General features: G+C 51.6%; 1 protein-coding gene across 5 annotated transcripts; it reads right to left on the bottom strand.

Moving 5' to 3' along the window:
• Positions 5,603 to 12,622, bottom strand: LOC110403243 (lysophosphatidic acid receptor 4-like). Of its 5 annotated transcripts, none has more exons than XM_021406291.1 (3): positions 11,510 to 12,622; positions 9,448 to 11,326; positions 5,603 to 7,975 (listed from the first exon to the last, which is right to left on the bottom strand). In XM_021406291.1, exons 2-3 carry the CDS (start codon positions 9,531 to 9,533, stop codon positions 7,282 to 7,284), a joined length of 780 nt encoding a protein of 259 aa, XP_021261966.1. In that variant the 5' UTR covers positions 9,534 to 11,326; positions 11,510 to 12,622; the 3' UTR covers positions 5,603 to 7,281. The 5 variants fall into 5 exon arrangements, with proteins under 5 accessions (XP_021261966.1, XP_021261968.1, XP_021261969.1 ...); XM_021406293.1 differs by having other exon boundaries at positions 9,670 to 11,326; positions 11,510 to 12,244; XM_021406294.1 differs by having other exon boundaries at positions 10,042 to 11,326; positions 11,510 to 12,239.

The raw sequence follows: 13,525 nt of genomic DNA, 5'->3' as shown, positions 1-13,525 counted from the left end.
AAGCGCGTTTTTCGTATTTTTGCTCCAAAAAAAAAATAAATAATCTTGTTTCTCTAGAAGCTTTCGGTGTTGCCGTGTCCTTCCTCTGTTCCCTGTAGGGTTATTCCCTGATTGGGCTGCTGGGTTTGAATGCAGCGAGGCGGTGCTTTGCTGCGTGCAGGGTTTGGGGAGAAGCGCTTGGTTCTTTCCATCTCGGTGCCACCAAGCAGCGCTGCCAGAGCAGGCAGCAGTGAGAGGCAGGGAGGGCTTTCCCTGCACTGCAGTGCACTTAGGTGGGTACATGTATCCCCACAGTGAGGTGATGCTGTGACCCTGCAGCCACACTCAGCTGTCACCGCTGGGCCATGCTCACTTGTCCCAGTGATTTCTTATCACCAGGCAGACCGGGTACCCCTGCAGCTGAGCACAGGGCGGGCAGCTCAGCCCCGACCTGGCATTGCAGGGAAGTCCTCAGTGCAAGGGATGTGGCAGCTGCGGGTTCTCAGAGCAGCGAAAGGCTCCGCAAAGCCCAGGAGCAGCAGCAGCAGCAGCAACAGCACGCTCTGGGCATGGCCAGGATTGGTCAGTGGGCAACCCTGATGGATGCTCTGTGTTAATGCTTCTGCTTTTGTTATCAGGGAACAGGAAGTAAAATAGGAAAAGTCAGAATGCAAACCCAAGAAGCAGACAGCAAAACCCCTTGTAGCAGAAATGCTGAGTCAGGGCCTGAAGCAGTGATGGAGCACCTGGTGCAAGGCAGGGCCAGCCCAGGGGAGCTCAGGTGCACGCAATGCCAGGAGCCAGGATCCACCCCTTCCCAGCCCTCATTTAAGGGCTGGCAGTGGAGGTGAGAGGTTAGAGCTCCCTGTTGCTTTCTAAGGGTAAGTGGAGTTTTTTTTTTTTCCTCCTTTGTTTTTTGTACCTGCAGCTGCTGCATTGAGCATATCCTCACTCACTGCAGCAAAAGAATTTTGGTACTCTGCTATCATTTCTATGCTTTCTATCACATTATATTGTTAAACTTGTATTTGAACTAAAAGTTTTTTAAAAATCATGGTGTTAATTATGCATTCTATTCCATGTGTACCAACACTTATTTGCTACAAAATAAGTGGGACAGATCTGTTCCTCCCCGTTGGCTTTGCAGCAGTGCAATGCATGACTACAGTGGTACCCCCCAGGGCACAGGGGTGGGTGCTCAGCCCTGGCAGGATTTGTTTGGCAGAGCTACAGCGTGCACAGCTCCAGGCTGTGTGTGCACTACAGCAAAGCAGGGCCGTGCTCCTCCCCTCTGCCTCAGCCTTTGTTTTCCCAGCAGAGGGCACAGTGTGCGGGTGAGAGGAGCAGCATGAAGCGGGCAGGCAGGGGTGGGTTCGATGGGCTCTTGTTGCTAACACTCAGGGCTATTTTTAATGTAATTTGGGTGGAATTCTGTGAATTAAAGGAAATTGAGCCAGGATCTGCTACGAGGAGAATAAGAGCTCATTTTCCAGAATTTCTTAGGCGTTGGTGTCAAAATATGCTGAGATAATTCAGTGTCTCCTGGCAACGTCCCTTAATATAGGGACTGAAAGCTCTTGGGTTTGCTTGGGTGCTGTGGGTCACATGCGGTCTATATTAAAGCCCTTCACTTGGGTCATCAGTGCTTGAGAAATCAGCTCTCTGACGGGTGGATGACCCCTGCATGGCACAGCACTTCCTTGTTTGACTCTGATTTTCTCAGAAATGGCTCCTCTGACTGTCAGCGAGAGTGAAGGCATGAGAGGCTGCACTCCTGCTATAATTACTAAGCGAGGAATACATGCTCCTTATCTGTGCTAGTGCATTTCAGCAATGCTGTTTTGGTCATTCCCACAGCCTGGAAATCTCCCTCGACGTGCCCTGCTGCGCATCTATTCCACGTTTCCTTTCATTCTGACTAGCTACTCTCTCAGTGTGACCGCAGCGATGCAGCTCCAGCTTGGCCCACACTTAAAGCCCCAAATCGCTCACACCTCTCAGCTGCTGTCCCCCTGCTCTGTGGTGCAGCTGTGCTCCCTGCCCTGCTGGACCCTCCCTTGCTTGCTGTGTGCTGGAACTGCTCATCTGCTGCTGGCTCCTGGCCGCCCGACCTCAGCAGCAGACAATGATGGGTTCTGCAAAGATTTTGCAGTCCTACCCAGTGGGGTTGATGTATGTTTTGCTGCTTGGCAGGTGTTCAAAAGGAGAGCTTGGAAAACCCTTAAAAGCACTGCAATGCTAATTCTTTCCTTTCCAGAGCTGTGAAAGGGTTCTAGGTTGGGTGCCAAGACGTTGTCTTTAAGTATTTGGTACCAAAACACATCAAATGTGAATAGAAGGTCTGGTGGCTGTGTCAGTGCCTGCCTGCAGCTGCCAGCCCAGCACTGGGCTGTGTCCTGCCCTTTGTCCCCTCTGCCCTTCCATGGGCTAATGAGGCATGGCCACAGGTTGTCCCACAGGGGTGATGGTGCCCCATCCCTGGAGGCACCCGAGCTCAGGCTGGAGGGGCTCTGAGCACCTGATGGAGCTGTGGGTATCCTTGTTCATTGCAGGGAGTGGGACCAGATGGCCTTTAAGGGTCCCTTCCAGCTCAAACCATTCTGTGATTCTATGGTGACTGCAGTGCTGGTGAAGGCAGGGCTGTGTGTGCTGTCTGATTTCTCTGCAGAAAGAGCCCTGAGCTCTTGACAAACATGGAGCTGATGCAGAGAGCAGCCTGACCTCATGGCCACAGTCTTGTGAATGAGCAGATTATTGGCCCACACCATGAAGGGAGTCGTACTTCAAACGCAAAAGAAAAACAAATAAAAAAAAATCCCACATTTATTGGCAGGGCTGTGGGGAAATCAGAAATCCCCTTTCTTGCCATGGTTTTGAAACCTCATGTCTGGCCACCTACAAAGGCAATAGGGCAGCTGTCATCAACCAGAGAGCCAGCTGGGGATTCCCAAATGCACAGCTCCTGCTGATTTGGTCTGATGCTCCAAGCGCTGCCCCAGGGATAGAGCTGTCCTGCGGAGCATCCCCCTCTGCTTCGGCCCAGTCTCTGTGGGTGTGCAGGAAAGCAACCTTCAGCCTTCCACAATAGGAAAAGGGGCTCCTCTCCCCGAGCTGCCAAGCTGTGCTGAACCTTGTGCCGGCCCTGGGATTGCTGAGCTCCCTGGGGACTGTCTGCTGACAGGGGAAAGGAAACGCTTTTTGTTATCAGTTCTATCATCCTGTGTAAGGTTTGTTTCCTCTGCGCTCGAAGAGGTGATCCGCGGCGGGGGAGATGGGGGCTGCTGCAGGGTGTGGATTTTTGTCCCCTGCTGTGCAGATGCAGGGCAGGAGATGCGTGTATGTGGCAGTGTCTCTCTCTTCTTTGATTTTTCTCAGCGTCTCCATTTGCCTTGCATGAAGTCAAATGTAACCTAAATGTTCCTTAATATAAGTCTTGCCAAATTTATGTAAGAAATGCGATACCCAAGATGTTTTTTTTTTTATGCTCTTCTTTGCTGTGGTGAGCTTATGGTGTAACGCTGGACCTCTGTTCTTCAACTCATGACCGAGGGAGGAGGTTAATGCTCCACTCCCAACCTGTCCTGCGGGCTCTGAAGTCGGAGATGATCAATCCTCTGACTTCAGCGCAGAGGAGAAACCCCCCCCGGGGCTGTGATGCTGGTTCCTCGCCTCTCCCAGGGCTTTCCCTGCAAGCTCATCAGGGCAGAGCACAGCAATCAGAGCACCGGCAGCAGCTGCTCCCATGGGGCTGTGGTTACTTTTGCAGAGGGATGATGGTCCCTCGGCTTTTGCATTTTTACCTTGGTTTACGTTTTGTTTGTTGGAGCCTCGTGGAGAGGTTCATTTGCCTTTCAGGGAAATGTGTCATTAGCAGATAGTGCAAGGAGTTCTTGGAGCCAGGGGTTTGCTTGCTTCTGTGTGCGTGTCCTCAGGTTTCAAACAGGAAAAAATCATAGAGTTCATTGGTTGCTAACATGCACAAGAGCAGGCAGCAGGACAGCATCACTTTGGCTCTGGCAGAGATAACCTGGCTTTATTTGTATTTTGGACAGATGTCCAACAGTGACTTCTCAGAAATTAAAACTCACCTGGAGAAGTGCCTGAGGTGGTATTCTGGGGTACAGGCCATGCTCAGTCATGCTGGAGTACAGCAGTAACCACCACTGAGCCCTTTGATTCTGCAGGGAAAAGCAGCAGCATTAGCACCAGCAACGTCTGTCTGCGTCCTTATGGTCAGTGAGCAGCTCATTCACATTATGGGAATGAATGGATCCACTGGGAGAAGAGCTGTGCTGAGAGCCTTAGCTCTCTTTACTCACCCTTTGGAGGAGGGTTTTGTATCCAGTGCTTTGCTTCTCCAGAGCACGCGTATCCTCAGTGTTTCTGAATGTCAGTGTGACTGTTCTTTGGTGCCCGGAGGACAATGGGACGAGTGGGCTGTGCTGACCCAGGGGAGGGCACCTGTGTAAGGCACGGGGCTAAGATCCCAGCCAAGTGCCTCCCGTGCTAAAGGTCTTGAGGCAAAGCTGAGAAGAGGCATAGGAAGCACCCTGCCCCTGAAGGGGGGTTGCTGTCAAAACTGTCCATTGCAAAATGATGATTTAACAAAGTCTATGAAAAAGTTGGAATACTGAGCGGTTTCCAGTCTGGTAGAGGGTCTGAAATGCAGCGAGGGATCCCAGTGGTGGGCAGCCCTGAATCTCACTGTGTTCAGGAGCACCAGGCGCCCTGTTCAGGGCACAGGACCCCACTCCTGGCTCCTGCCAGCACCCACATGTGTTTCCATTTAGTTCTGTTTTCTAAGGCTGCCAGGTGCCGACTGGTCCCTGCCACAGCAGACAGCAGTGGATGGCCAGGGAGGCCTCTGAGCAGCGTGGGACTTGCTGGCGTCTCAGCACAATTAAGAGGTCTCCATCTCCAGAAGACAACATCCTCTTGTGCTCTTTCCCTGCTTTTCGGTGCCGCAGCCCCTCGGGTTTCATTGAAATGCTGCCCTGACTGGCACCGAATTTGTCAGATGCCGAGTAGACACCCAGAAGATGAACCCATTGCAATCATTTTATTAATCATTATAAATATATCCAGATTTAAAAAAAAGTAGTATTTAATGCCTTTAAGATAAAACAAGAAACAAATCATGCAGACTCTAAGAGCCGCAGAGCTGACCTTATGGGAAAGCAAAGCAGGCACTGTGGTTTCCTGGAGGAAAGCTGTGCTGCTCTACAGCTGCTGCAGGAACAGTGCTGCTACAGCTCTGTGCCCCCTGGCAAGAGCAAAAGAAGATGCATGCACAGTTTGGTCCTGAGAACCCAGCTCCAGCTGCAAGTAAATTCCTGCTGTGTTTACTATGGGCTGTGTGTTGTCTAAGCCCAGTCGTGCTCAGTAGTTGCTTTCATCAGTTTCTCAAGGAAAAGATGATTGTTCGGAGGGCAAAGACACCCATCATAAAAAATCAGGCTCAAAAATGCTACAGCCAGGTGGGGAATTGGAGGCTAAAAGTCCTGTGGGCCTCTTGTAGCAAAGCTGCAATCTGCTTGCAATGGGTCACAGGCTGATGGCGGAGCAGCTGAAAGTGCAGCAGTGAAGGATGCTTGCAAAGAAGGTGCGTTTCTAACAAACCATGTGTGCTTTAACAAACAAAATTTTATTCATTACAGCACTGCAGGTTTCGGTTCCCATTAAGCTTTCAAAACCAGGACACATCACAGTGCAGTGAGTTATCAAGTCCTTGTTGAAGGAATCAGCTTTGTTAGGCAATGTCCTAACTGATGGCGTTGCAGCAAAGTTCGTTAAGCAACGTAGGTTGGTGCTGTCCTGCTTTGCCTTGTGCCCTTTGTGCACGTCTGGCCATGTGTTGTCCTCATCCCTTTGGGCAGTGCCTCTGACACTGCTGGTATTCATTGTAATGGCACTTAGGCTGGTAGCTTCTGTGTTTTTTCTTTTTTTTTTTTTTTTAGTAACCACATCCACTGCTTTTTTGAAGTCTGTTACTGCAGCTGAAGGATTGGATTGGTGTAGAAGATGGTAGCAGCTGTAGGTGAGAGCTCGGTGCTTTCATCACTCAGAGCCAACCACATACATCCACATCACCACTGCTTGGCTTCTGATGCAGAAGCAAAGATCTGGGGGGGCAGCAAGGACTGTGAATGAACGCAGACTGCAGAACACACCGCAGTAGTTTCATCCCTCAAACCCCTTGAGATGAGGAGAAATGTGGTTATCCCCCTCCTTGCCACATAGGTGAGGGAACTGAGATGCAGGTATTAAAAGCAGTGCAACACCACCAGGCACGCTCAGAAAACAGCCTTGTGCTGAAGCTGGGGGCCACCTCCCATGCAGTGCAATAATGTCTGCAGCCAGATGGCCCCGTGTGCTGAGGAATCCGTGGTACTTCATGTTCTGCTGACAGCCCCTAGGACCTTGAGGAGACCCCAGCAATGGCCGCAGCTGGGGGCAGCTCTGCTATGCACTCACTTGAGCCCCAGCGTGGTCCAAGGAGACCCCTGTCCTTCTGCAGCACAGTGGTAGCTGGAACACCACTGCCAGCCCCAGCGTGCCCCTCCTTGCTGCAGAGAGCAGGGCACCAAAAACCCCCACAGCTCCCTCCGGGTACAGGATGCAGAGCCCTCAGCACAGGCCTTCCTTAAGCCCTCTCCCCTATTGAAGACCTGCAGCAAGCAATTGCATTGTGTTTTTCCACTCCCTGCAATGTGCAAGAAGCCATTTGCCACTGTGCTGTGGTTGTCTCCCAAAGCTGCTCCAGGTGGAAGCTCAGCCCTGCCCCATCCTGGCGGCTCTCATGTCCTGGGAGAAGCCCAGCAAGGTGAGCTCAGCTGGGCTCCCCTTGTCTCCTGATCCTGCTGCTGAGCCCTGTGCTTCACCTGAGTTAGAGATTGTAGAAAATAAATAATAGTTTTAATATACAATTATAGAGCTCTTGGCTCAATGCATCCCTGAGTAAGCCTCTAAGCGTTGTTTTTTATATAAATATATTTGGATTGCTTCACTTCTCACTGTCCTTCATGGAATGTCCTTTGTTTTACCTGCAGAGCGAACAGGCTCCAGACTGAGAACACCCACTGCGGGACCATGTCACTCCACAGCACGACCTATGGGTTCCGGGACTCCTCAGGCCTCCATGATCCTCATCACCAAGCTAATATCATCAGGAAACAGGCCATGTTTGTGCTCTAAAACAGGAGCCTTGGCCCTGGCTTCCTGGTTGTTGGAAGGTTTTCAAGCCACTTGTGGCGGAGGGTCTTCTGCCTGGTGCCGCTCTGCTGCTCCCCCTGGCCACGCGCACTACTTTGTTCTCACTGTAGCTCTGTTGGACACGCTGAAGAATATTTTGTAGTAGATGTACACATTGACAATCCTTAGAAGGATGCCCAGGAGGTAGCTGAAGGCCCTGAGGATGGCTGCAGCCCCGCTGGAGAGGTGGAGCAGCCAGATGCCGGAGGTGCAGGAGGGAGAAGCGCCGCTGGCCTTCAGGACATCGTCAGCCTGGAGCAGGACACACTCGGTGGCAACCAGCAGCCAGATGGCCCTGCAGGTCAGCCTGGCGTTCCTCACCGTCCGCAGGCGGCGGGACTCCACGGGGAAGAAGGTGATGAGGTAGGCCTCCACGGCCACGCAGCTGAGCAGCAGCGCGCTGATGTGCGCGTTGGCCGTCAGGAGGTTCTGCAGCAGCACTGGGGTGAACGCCGTGCGTGGGACAGCGACGCCGGAGGTCCACAGGAACAGCTCAGCAACAACACTAATGAAAATGAGGAGGTCTGCTTTTGCTAGGCTGGAGATGAAAACTGAGGTGGACTTGGAGGAAACCCTGGCAGAGTGCAGGATGAGCATCACGTACCCGCTGCCCAGCACACCCAGAAGGGTGATGATGGCGTTGGAAGAAGACAGGACGAGGTACTGGATGTATTTAAGCACCAGGTATCTCCTGAAATCCTTCATGTGGTCTCTTTCCCTGGAAATGCCAGCTAGGGAAGAACACCTGGAATACACAGAAAGAAGGTGATTATATGTAATACATACCAGATAAATGTTACCCCTGTGTACAGACACCCTGCATGCTGCAGCGCCGCTGTGGCATTGGTTGTTACCCAGACTCGGAGTCATTCATTATGTGAAATCCTCACAGTGCATCAATTATGAAAGAAATTGAATACGAACCCAGGGGATTACAGCATTTTCTCGTAATTAATGCAGGGAACTGTAATGACTCTGGGCTAATACTGGGGAACTAAGGTCAGAATAGTGCTACTTCCATTATGCAATTTCTTTTTTCCAGCTTGCCATAGTGAGCCAACAGTTCAGAATCCATTGCCTGGTGAGTGCTGCAGAGTTCCAAAAGTTTTGCTGTGGAGTGCTGTGCACTCCGTTCCAGTGTGTTGTCCTGAGCACATGGGGCATCCAGCACTTTGAAAGTGGGTGAAGTAAATCCAGAGGGATTCATGATTATCACCGAGGAGTCTTAAGAGACAAATGGAAAAAGGCCCAGGAAACCTGAAAAAGAAAAGTGGGCCCTGTCCTGAGGGAGGAGCAAGAGGGGACCCCTTCCCAGAGTACTACTGAAATAACCAAACACATTGTTATCCGAGTGGTAGAGAGGAGATAAGGAAACACAACGTGGATTTCTCATGGGTGGAGTGTATTGAGTGAGCCCAGCTCCCTTCTCTAGCAGGGTGATAGCACTCAGCAAGTGTCTTCTATATATATATATCTACAGAAAACTCAAGATAGATACAACTTGGATTTTATTATGACTTACAATATTGTGCTATGAGGCATTCTTACAAAGGAGTAAGCTAAGGCAGCACAGACTAGAAGAAGCTACAATTAAGTCATGCCTAGAGGGGTATGAAAATGAGAGGCGAATTATCTGAAATTGTAGGAATGATGTATCAGAGGAGGTTCTGCAGAATAAGGAATAAGGCTCATGCTTATTAAGTTAGCTTATTAAGTCTGCTGTAACGCATGAGCAAGAACACTGTAACTGCTTGTAAGGACGGTGATTCGAGAAAGGTATTGAGTGCTGGCGGCTTCTGATGTGGATCAAAGACAATGAAAGAAAGACATAACATGATTCAGAGGGGAAGGAGTCGGCGTTGCACAGCCTGGATTAGAAGAGATGCTCGTTTGTTTAACTGACATCGGGGCAATTTAGATAACAGATAAAGGAAATTGCATTGTTGCTCCCCCTGGCAGGAGCACCTTGGGGCTGGTACTGCATGCAATGATCTTCCTGTAGAGTTACCCAACAGGACCAGGTGGCTGCTGTGGTTCCTGCCTGATTTTGTTTCCGTGAGACAATGCCAAAGTGATAATTCCATGTAATTCCCAAGACAGGCACTACATGAGCAAGCGTTTGTAAGGCTGGGATTCCCGTTGCTTGCTGAGGCTTGGTCACTCATCCAGGTTGACTCATCCAAGATCCACGGGCGCCTTTTCTTTTCCTTTATGTACCTGAGCCAACTTGCTGGGGGAATCCTTTGCTGAAGAGGTAGGAACAAGTCAGCGCTGTACTGCAGCTGAATTGGGATGTGCTTCATCTTACCCTCGTTTTCCACAGTGGTTAACTAGAAAAAAAATCTCTGCGTTTTCTGTCAAAAGCAAAACTTTTCTGTAATTCAGTGCTCTCTCCATTAAGACTGTCCTTGCCAGTGCAGCCCTTTACAGCCCACTAACCTGCCAAGATGTCGCATTGCCTCCCTGCTGATGAAAGTGGAGGTGAAGAGGAGGGCTGATCACTGAGCATTACTTTGACCACTTGCTTGGATAAAGAGCACTGCTGGAATGAGGATCTGCTATTGGAACAACCCCCCCCTCCCAATCTGCAGTGCAAGCTTGTCCCTCTGGCTGGAGGCAGAGGAAAGCCAAGCGGTGCTATGTATAGCTGAGCTCTGATTTGCTGTGTTACTCAAGTCAGCTTCTCGTTTGGAATCATAGAATCGTTAAGGTTGGAAAAGACCTCTAAGATCATCAGGTACGTTAAGGATGTTTTTTTTTCAACAGCGGCTCTCTACCATGAATTGTTGCACAATGAAAAGTTGCTGTAACCTGGCTGCCGTGTGCAGAAGATCAATGTGATTGGCCAAAGGACTTCAGCTGAATTCAAGGCCATGATTCCCGGAAGGAAGGCAGCAAACAAATCAGAACAGGTTTGGGCAGTTCAATGAGCGAGGGAGGTGTGCAGCTCCTTGACCTGGGGTTTTACATCTCCTCTGGAGAACATGGAGATAAACATTAACTGGAAAATAAACTGAATCAAAAGGAAGCTTGCCATAAAACCAGACATCTTCGGTCTGCCTGTCCAGTCAGGTATTTCCTCCATCTTTTTTATTTTCCATGTAAGTTTGAAAGGAAAGTGACAGCATTGACTGGATTTACAGCAGCTCTTCATCACGGCCAGGTGGAGCATTTCAACACTGAGCTCCTGGGCACTGGGTCCCATCTTTCAACCCAGGACCTGGTGCTGAGCCACGGCCCCTCCCAATGATGGGTGCTGCCCAGGGATGCTGAGCAACTGGTGAAGCTGGGGGCTGTGCTCAGAAGCAGCCAGACCAGATGCTTGGAAACTTGGCTTGTTTTTCACATCTTCTCTTCCTGAAAGCTTTACATAACGCCACATTCCATGTAAGGTCACAATGCGCTTTGGAAAGAAGTTGCAGTTTTCCAAAGGACGATGCCTTCCCCCTGTCCATCCGAGACGTGCCCATGGTGTCCCTCCTGCCCCAGGAGATGGGGCCATTGCGGTTGCCTCCTGCCTGCCCCCACCCCTTACATGCTGTGATTTGGTGCTTACAGCTCCCACCCAGAATGCAGCAGAACGAGGTTCCATTTCCTCCCTCGCCGTGGGCACTGGGATGTTTATCTCTCAGCAGCTGGCTGCGGGTTTTCCGGGGGTGGGAATGCTTCTCCTTCCAACTGAGGAACCGGGCAGGAATCGGCCAGGGCTGGGAGAGCTCCCAGCGCTTGCTCCGAGTGCTGCCTGGATGCATTGCTCCATTAAACAGAGCGGAGCTGGGAGACGCTCCTGGCACAGGGAGGCCCAAGCCCCGCCAGCTCTGTGGTCAGGGCTCTCCAGAAGCCTCTCACGGTTCCGTCCCACGTCACCCACCAGCACAGCACGGTGCTGCCCAGGGTCGCTGCCATTTGGGCTGGTTCTGTTTCACGCTGTTTCAGACCAAGCCTCAGCCCAAGCCCATGGCACGTTTCCTGAAACAGCCTTTTCATCCACGCTGGTTTCCATCCGTACCAAAGTTGTTCTCCTGGGACGCTTCACAAATTTCAGGTAACAACGACGTCCACGGTCCTTGTTCTGTCCTTGCTATGTCACTGTAACCTGTGAGGTACATAAAAATATCCGCTGCTCCCAGGCTGATACTTCCTTCCAGAATTCCTCTTGGAGTTGTGCCAGAGAACGCACAGGGGAGGAGAACAGCGCTGACACCCACAGCCCCACCAAGCGCCCTGACTGCCGTGGGCTGCCTGAGCTTCCACGCCGTTTAAAAGCAAAACTACTTACGTCTGCTGGACAAAGCAGCCAGAGCTGGCTTTCCCCATCACCGCGTGCTGTGTGCGCTCTGCAGCAGTGTGCTGTTCCCTTGGATCGCTCCCTGGCTTTTATAGATAGCGCCGTGTTCGCACCACGTCAGAGCAGGGTTTGCTTTGCCGGGCACCATCCCAGGGTGGTTTCACAAGAGACGTCGCCTGAATCATGGCAGTAGGAACTGCCTCAGCACTTTCAGCCGTCTGGAAAAACTGATGTCCCGTGTGCCAGAGGAGCCGCAGACGCTTCCTCAAACACACGGCCACAGCTGGAGCAGATTACGGGGGAGCGTGGGCTCCCGATGCGTGAGCTATCGCACGCTGGCTGTGAATACAACGAGCTTCTTGTGAGCATTGCAATGCACCTGGAGCAGTGCTGCAGCCGGCCCGACCGGGCCATCCCAGTGCGTGTTTGTGTTAGTGTTGCCGGGGTTACCCGGGTGTGATGCGGTGATGCTGACATCGGCCTCCACCTGTTGTTCTCTGGGGGTGACACGGGTTGAGCAGGGTGCATTCATGTTTCTGCATGGGCGAGTCCTGTCGCAGGGGCACAGTGTGGGGGGAAGGGAGAGAGGAGTCCCACAGACACCACAGAGAATAGCAAATCCCACAGGAGGACTGGATACTAGGAATGATTCCTTCTCCAAGGAGTGGTGATGCAGCGGCACAGGCTGCCCTGGGAGGGGGGGGGGCACCTGGAGGTGTCCCGGAACTGTGGGGATGGGCACAGCGGGGTGGGCTGGGGATCTGGGAGGGCTCTTCCAACCTGACTGCTCCTATGGGCACACAGCATGGCTCCCAACCCCATCACAAACACCAGGCTCACACACAGAGCTCTTACCTCAAAACAGAGAATTAAAGGCGCTGACGGAGGCTGTTCCACTTTGTGCCCTGTGAGCCCGGTTTGCGCTTTGATTTCTGTTTGGTTTTGCGTTTGATTTGGATAAGAACGAGTTCACTTGTGCCGCGGGGTTTTTTTACTCTTCGCTGCGACTGTCCCCTTTGTATATGAGTATTTTGCTCGTCAGGATGATGGAACAGACTTCTCAGCTGCGAGAGCGCGAATCCTGTGGGCGAGTCACACGCTTCCTGAGCAATCTGCCTGTTCACAACCTTCACCCATGGCCGGAAAGATAAAGCAAGCCCCTCCGCTCCTCCCAGCACCACCCGCTGCGCGGTGCTTCCCCCATCCTGCTGGTCCCGGGGAGCCCCGCTCACCCCCCACCTCCTGGGGGCTGCTCACAGCGTCCCCTCCTGCATGCCCAGCCCCAAGAAGCCGCCTCGCACTGATCCGTGCACCGGCACGAGATGCTTTCCAGCACTTTACCATTCCCTGTTTGCTTTGTGCTGTGCCCTTGTTTGAGTGCTTGGCCGGCTCTGTATGTCAGTTTCCACTGTTCTTCACTTTTCTTTTTTTTTTCCTTGGCGCCTGGAGTGCAATAGGATTTCATTAGAATTCAACACTAGGTGAGAAAACATCCATTTCTCTGCCCAAAGTGCTCCATTTTGCTTTTCAGACCAGAGCATTTCCAGAGCTGTTTTGCTGCCCGCTCCTCCCCTCCTCTCACAGCCGCTCCTCTCCCCTTCTTTGTAACGTACCCCAGGGGCTCTGCCCATCCCAAACAATCCCATTCCTGCTTTTTTCCCCTTTATACCTCACAGAGAACGTTTCTGAGGAAATCTGGTGGAATGATACCATCTGTATTGCTTGGGTTTTGCTGAGGTTTTTTTTTTTCCCAACGTTCTTGAAGATTTTGAGGAAGCTGTCGGAAAGCAGTTTTTGTTTTCAGTGACTCTGCAGCTCCGTTCTACGAAACAAATCCAAATGTTCGTTCCTCGGTGGTTAACCATCTCCATGCTCATGCCAACACCGCCGTTCTCTGCCCATCCTCCTTGCCCCCTATGGGATGTGCAGCCCCTCCCCACCCTGAGGAGCAGCAGGAATGCATTCTGTCTGTGCCTGGGTAAAGCACAATGTGGGGGATATGGAATA

This window comes from Numida meleagris, chromosome 8 (genome assembly GCF_002078875.1).
Source record: "Numida meleagris isolate 19003 breed g44 Domestic line chromosome 8, NumMel1.0, whole genome shotgun sequence".
Taxonomy (NCBI): Eukaryota; Metazoa; Chordata; class Aves; order Galliformes; family Numididae; genus Numida; species Numida meleagris.
Note: the sequence above shows the minus strand (reverse complement) of the source record. Positions and strands in the feature narration are given on the sequence as shown.

Excerpts from the sequence above, each read along its gene's own strand:
- LOC110403243 (XM_021406291.1), bottom strand. The coding sequence starts at position 9,533 with ATGAAGCACATCCCAATTCAGCTGCAGTACAGCGCTGACTTGTTCCTA. Across the intron at positions 7,976-9,447 it reads CCCCCAGCAAGTTGGCTCAG|GTGTTCTTCCCTAGCTGGCA; the intron begins GTACATAAAGGA and ends TGTGTATTCCAG.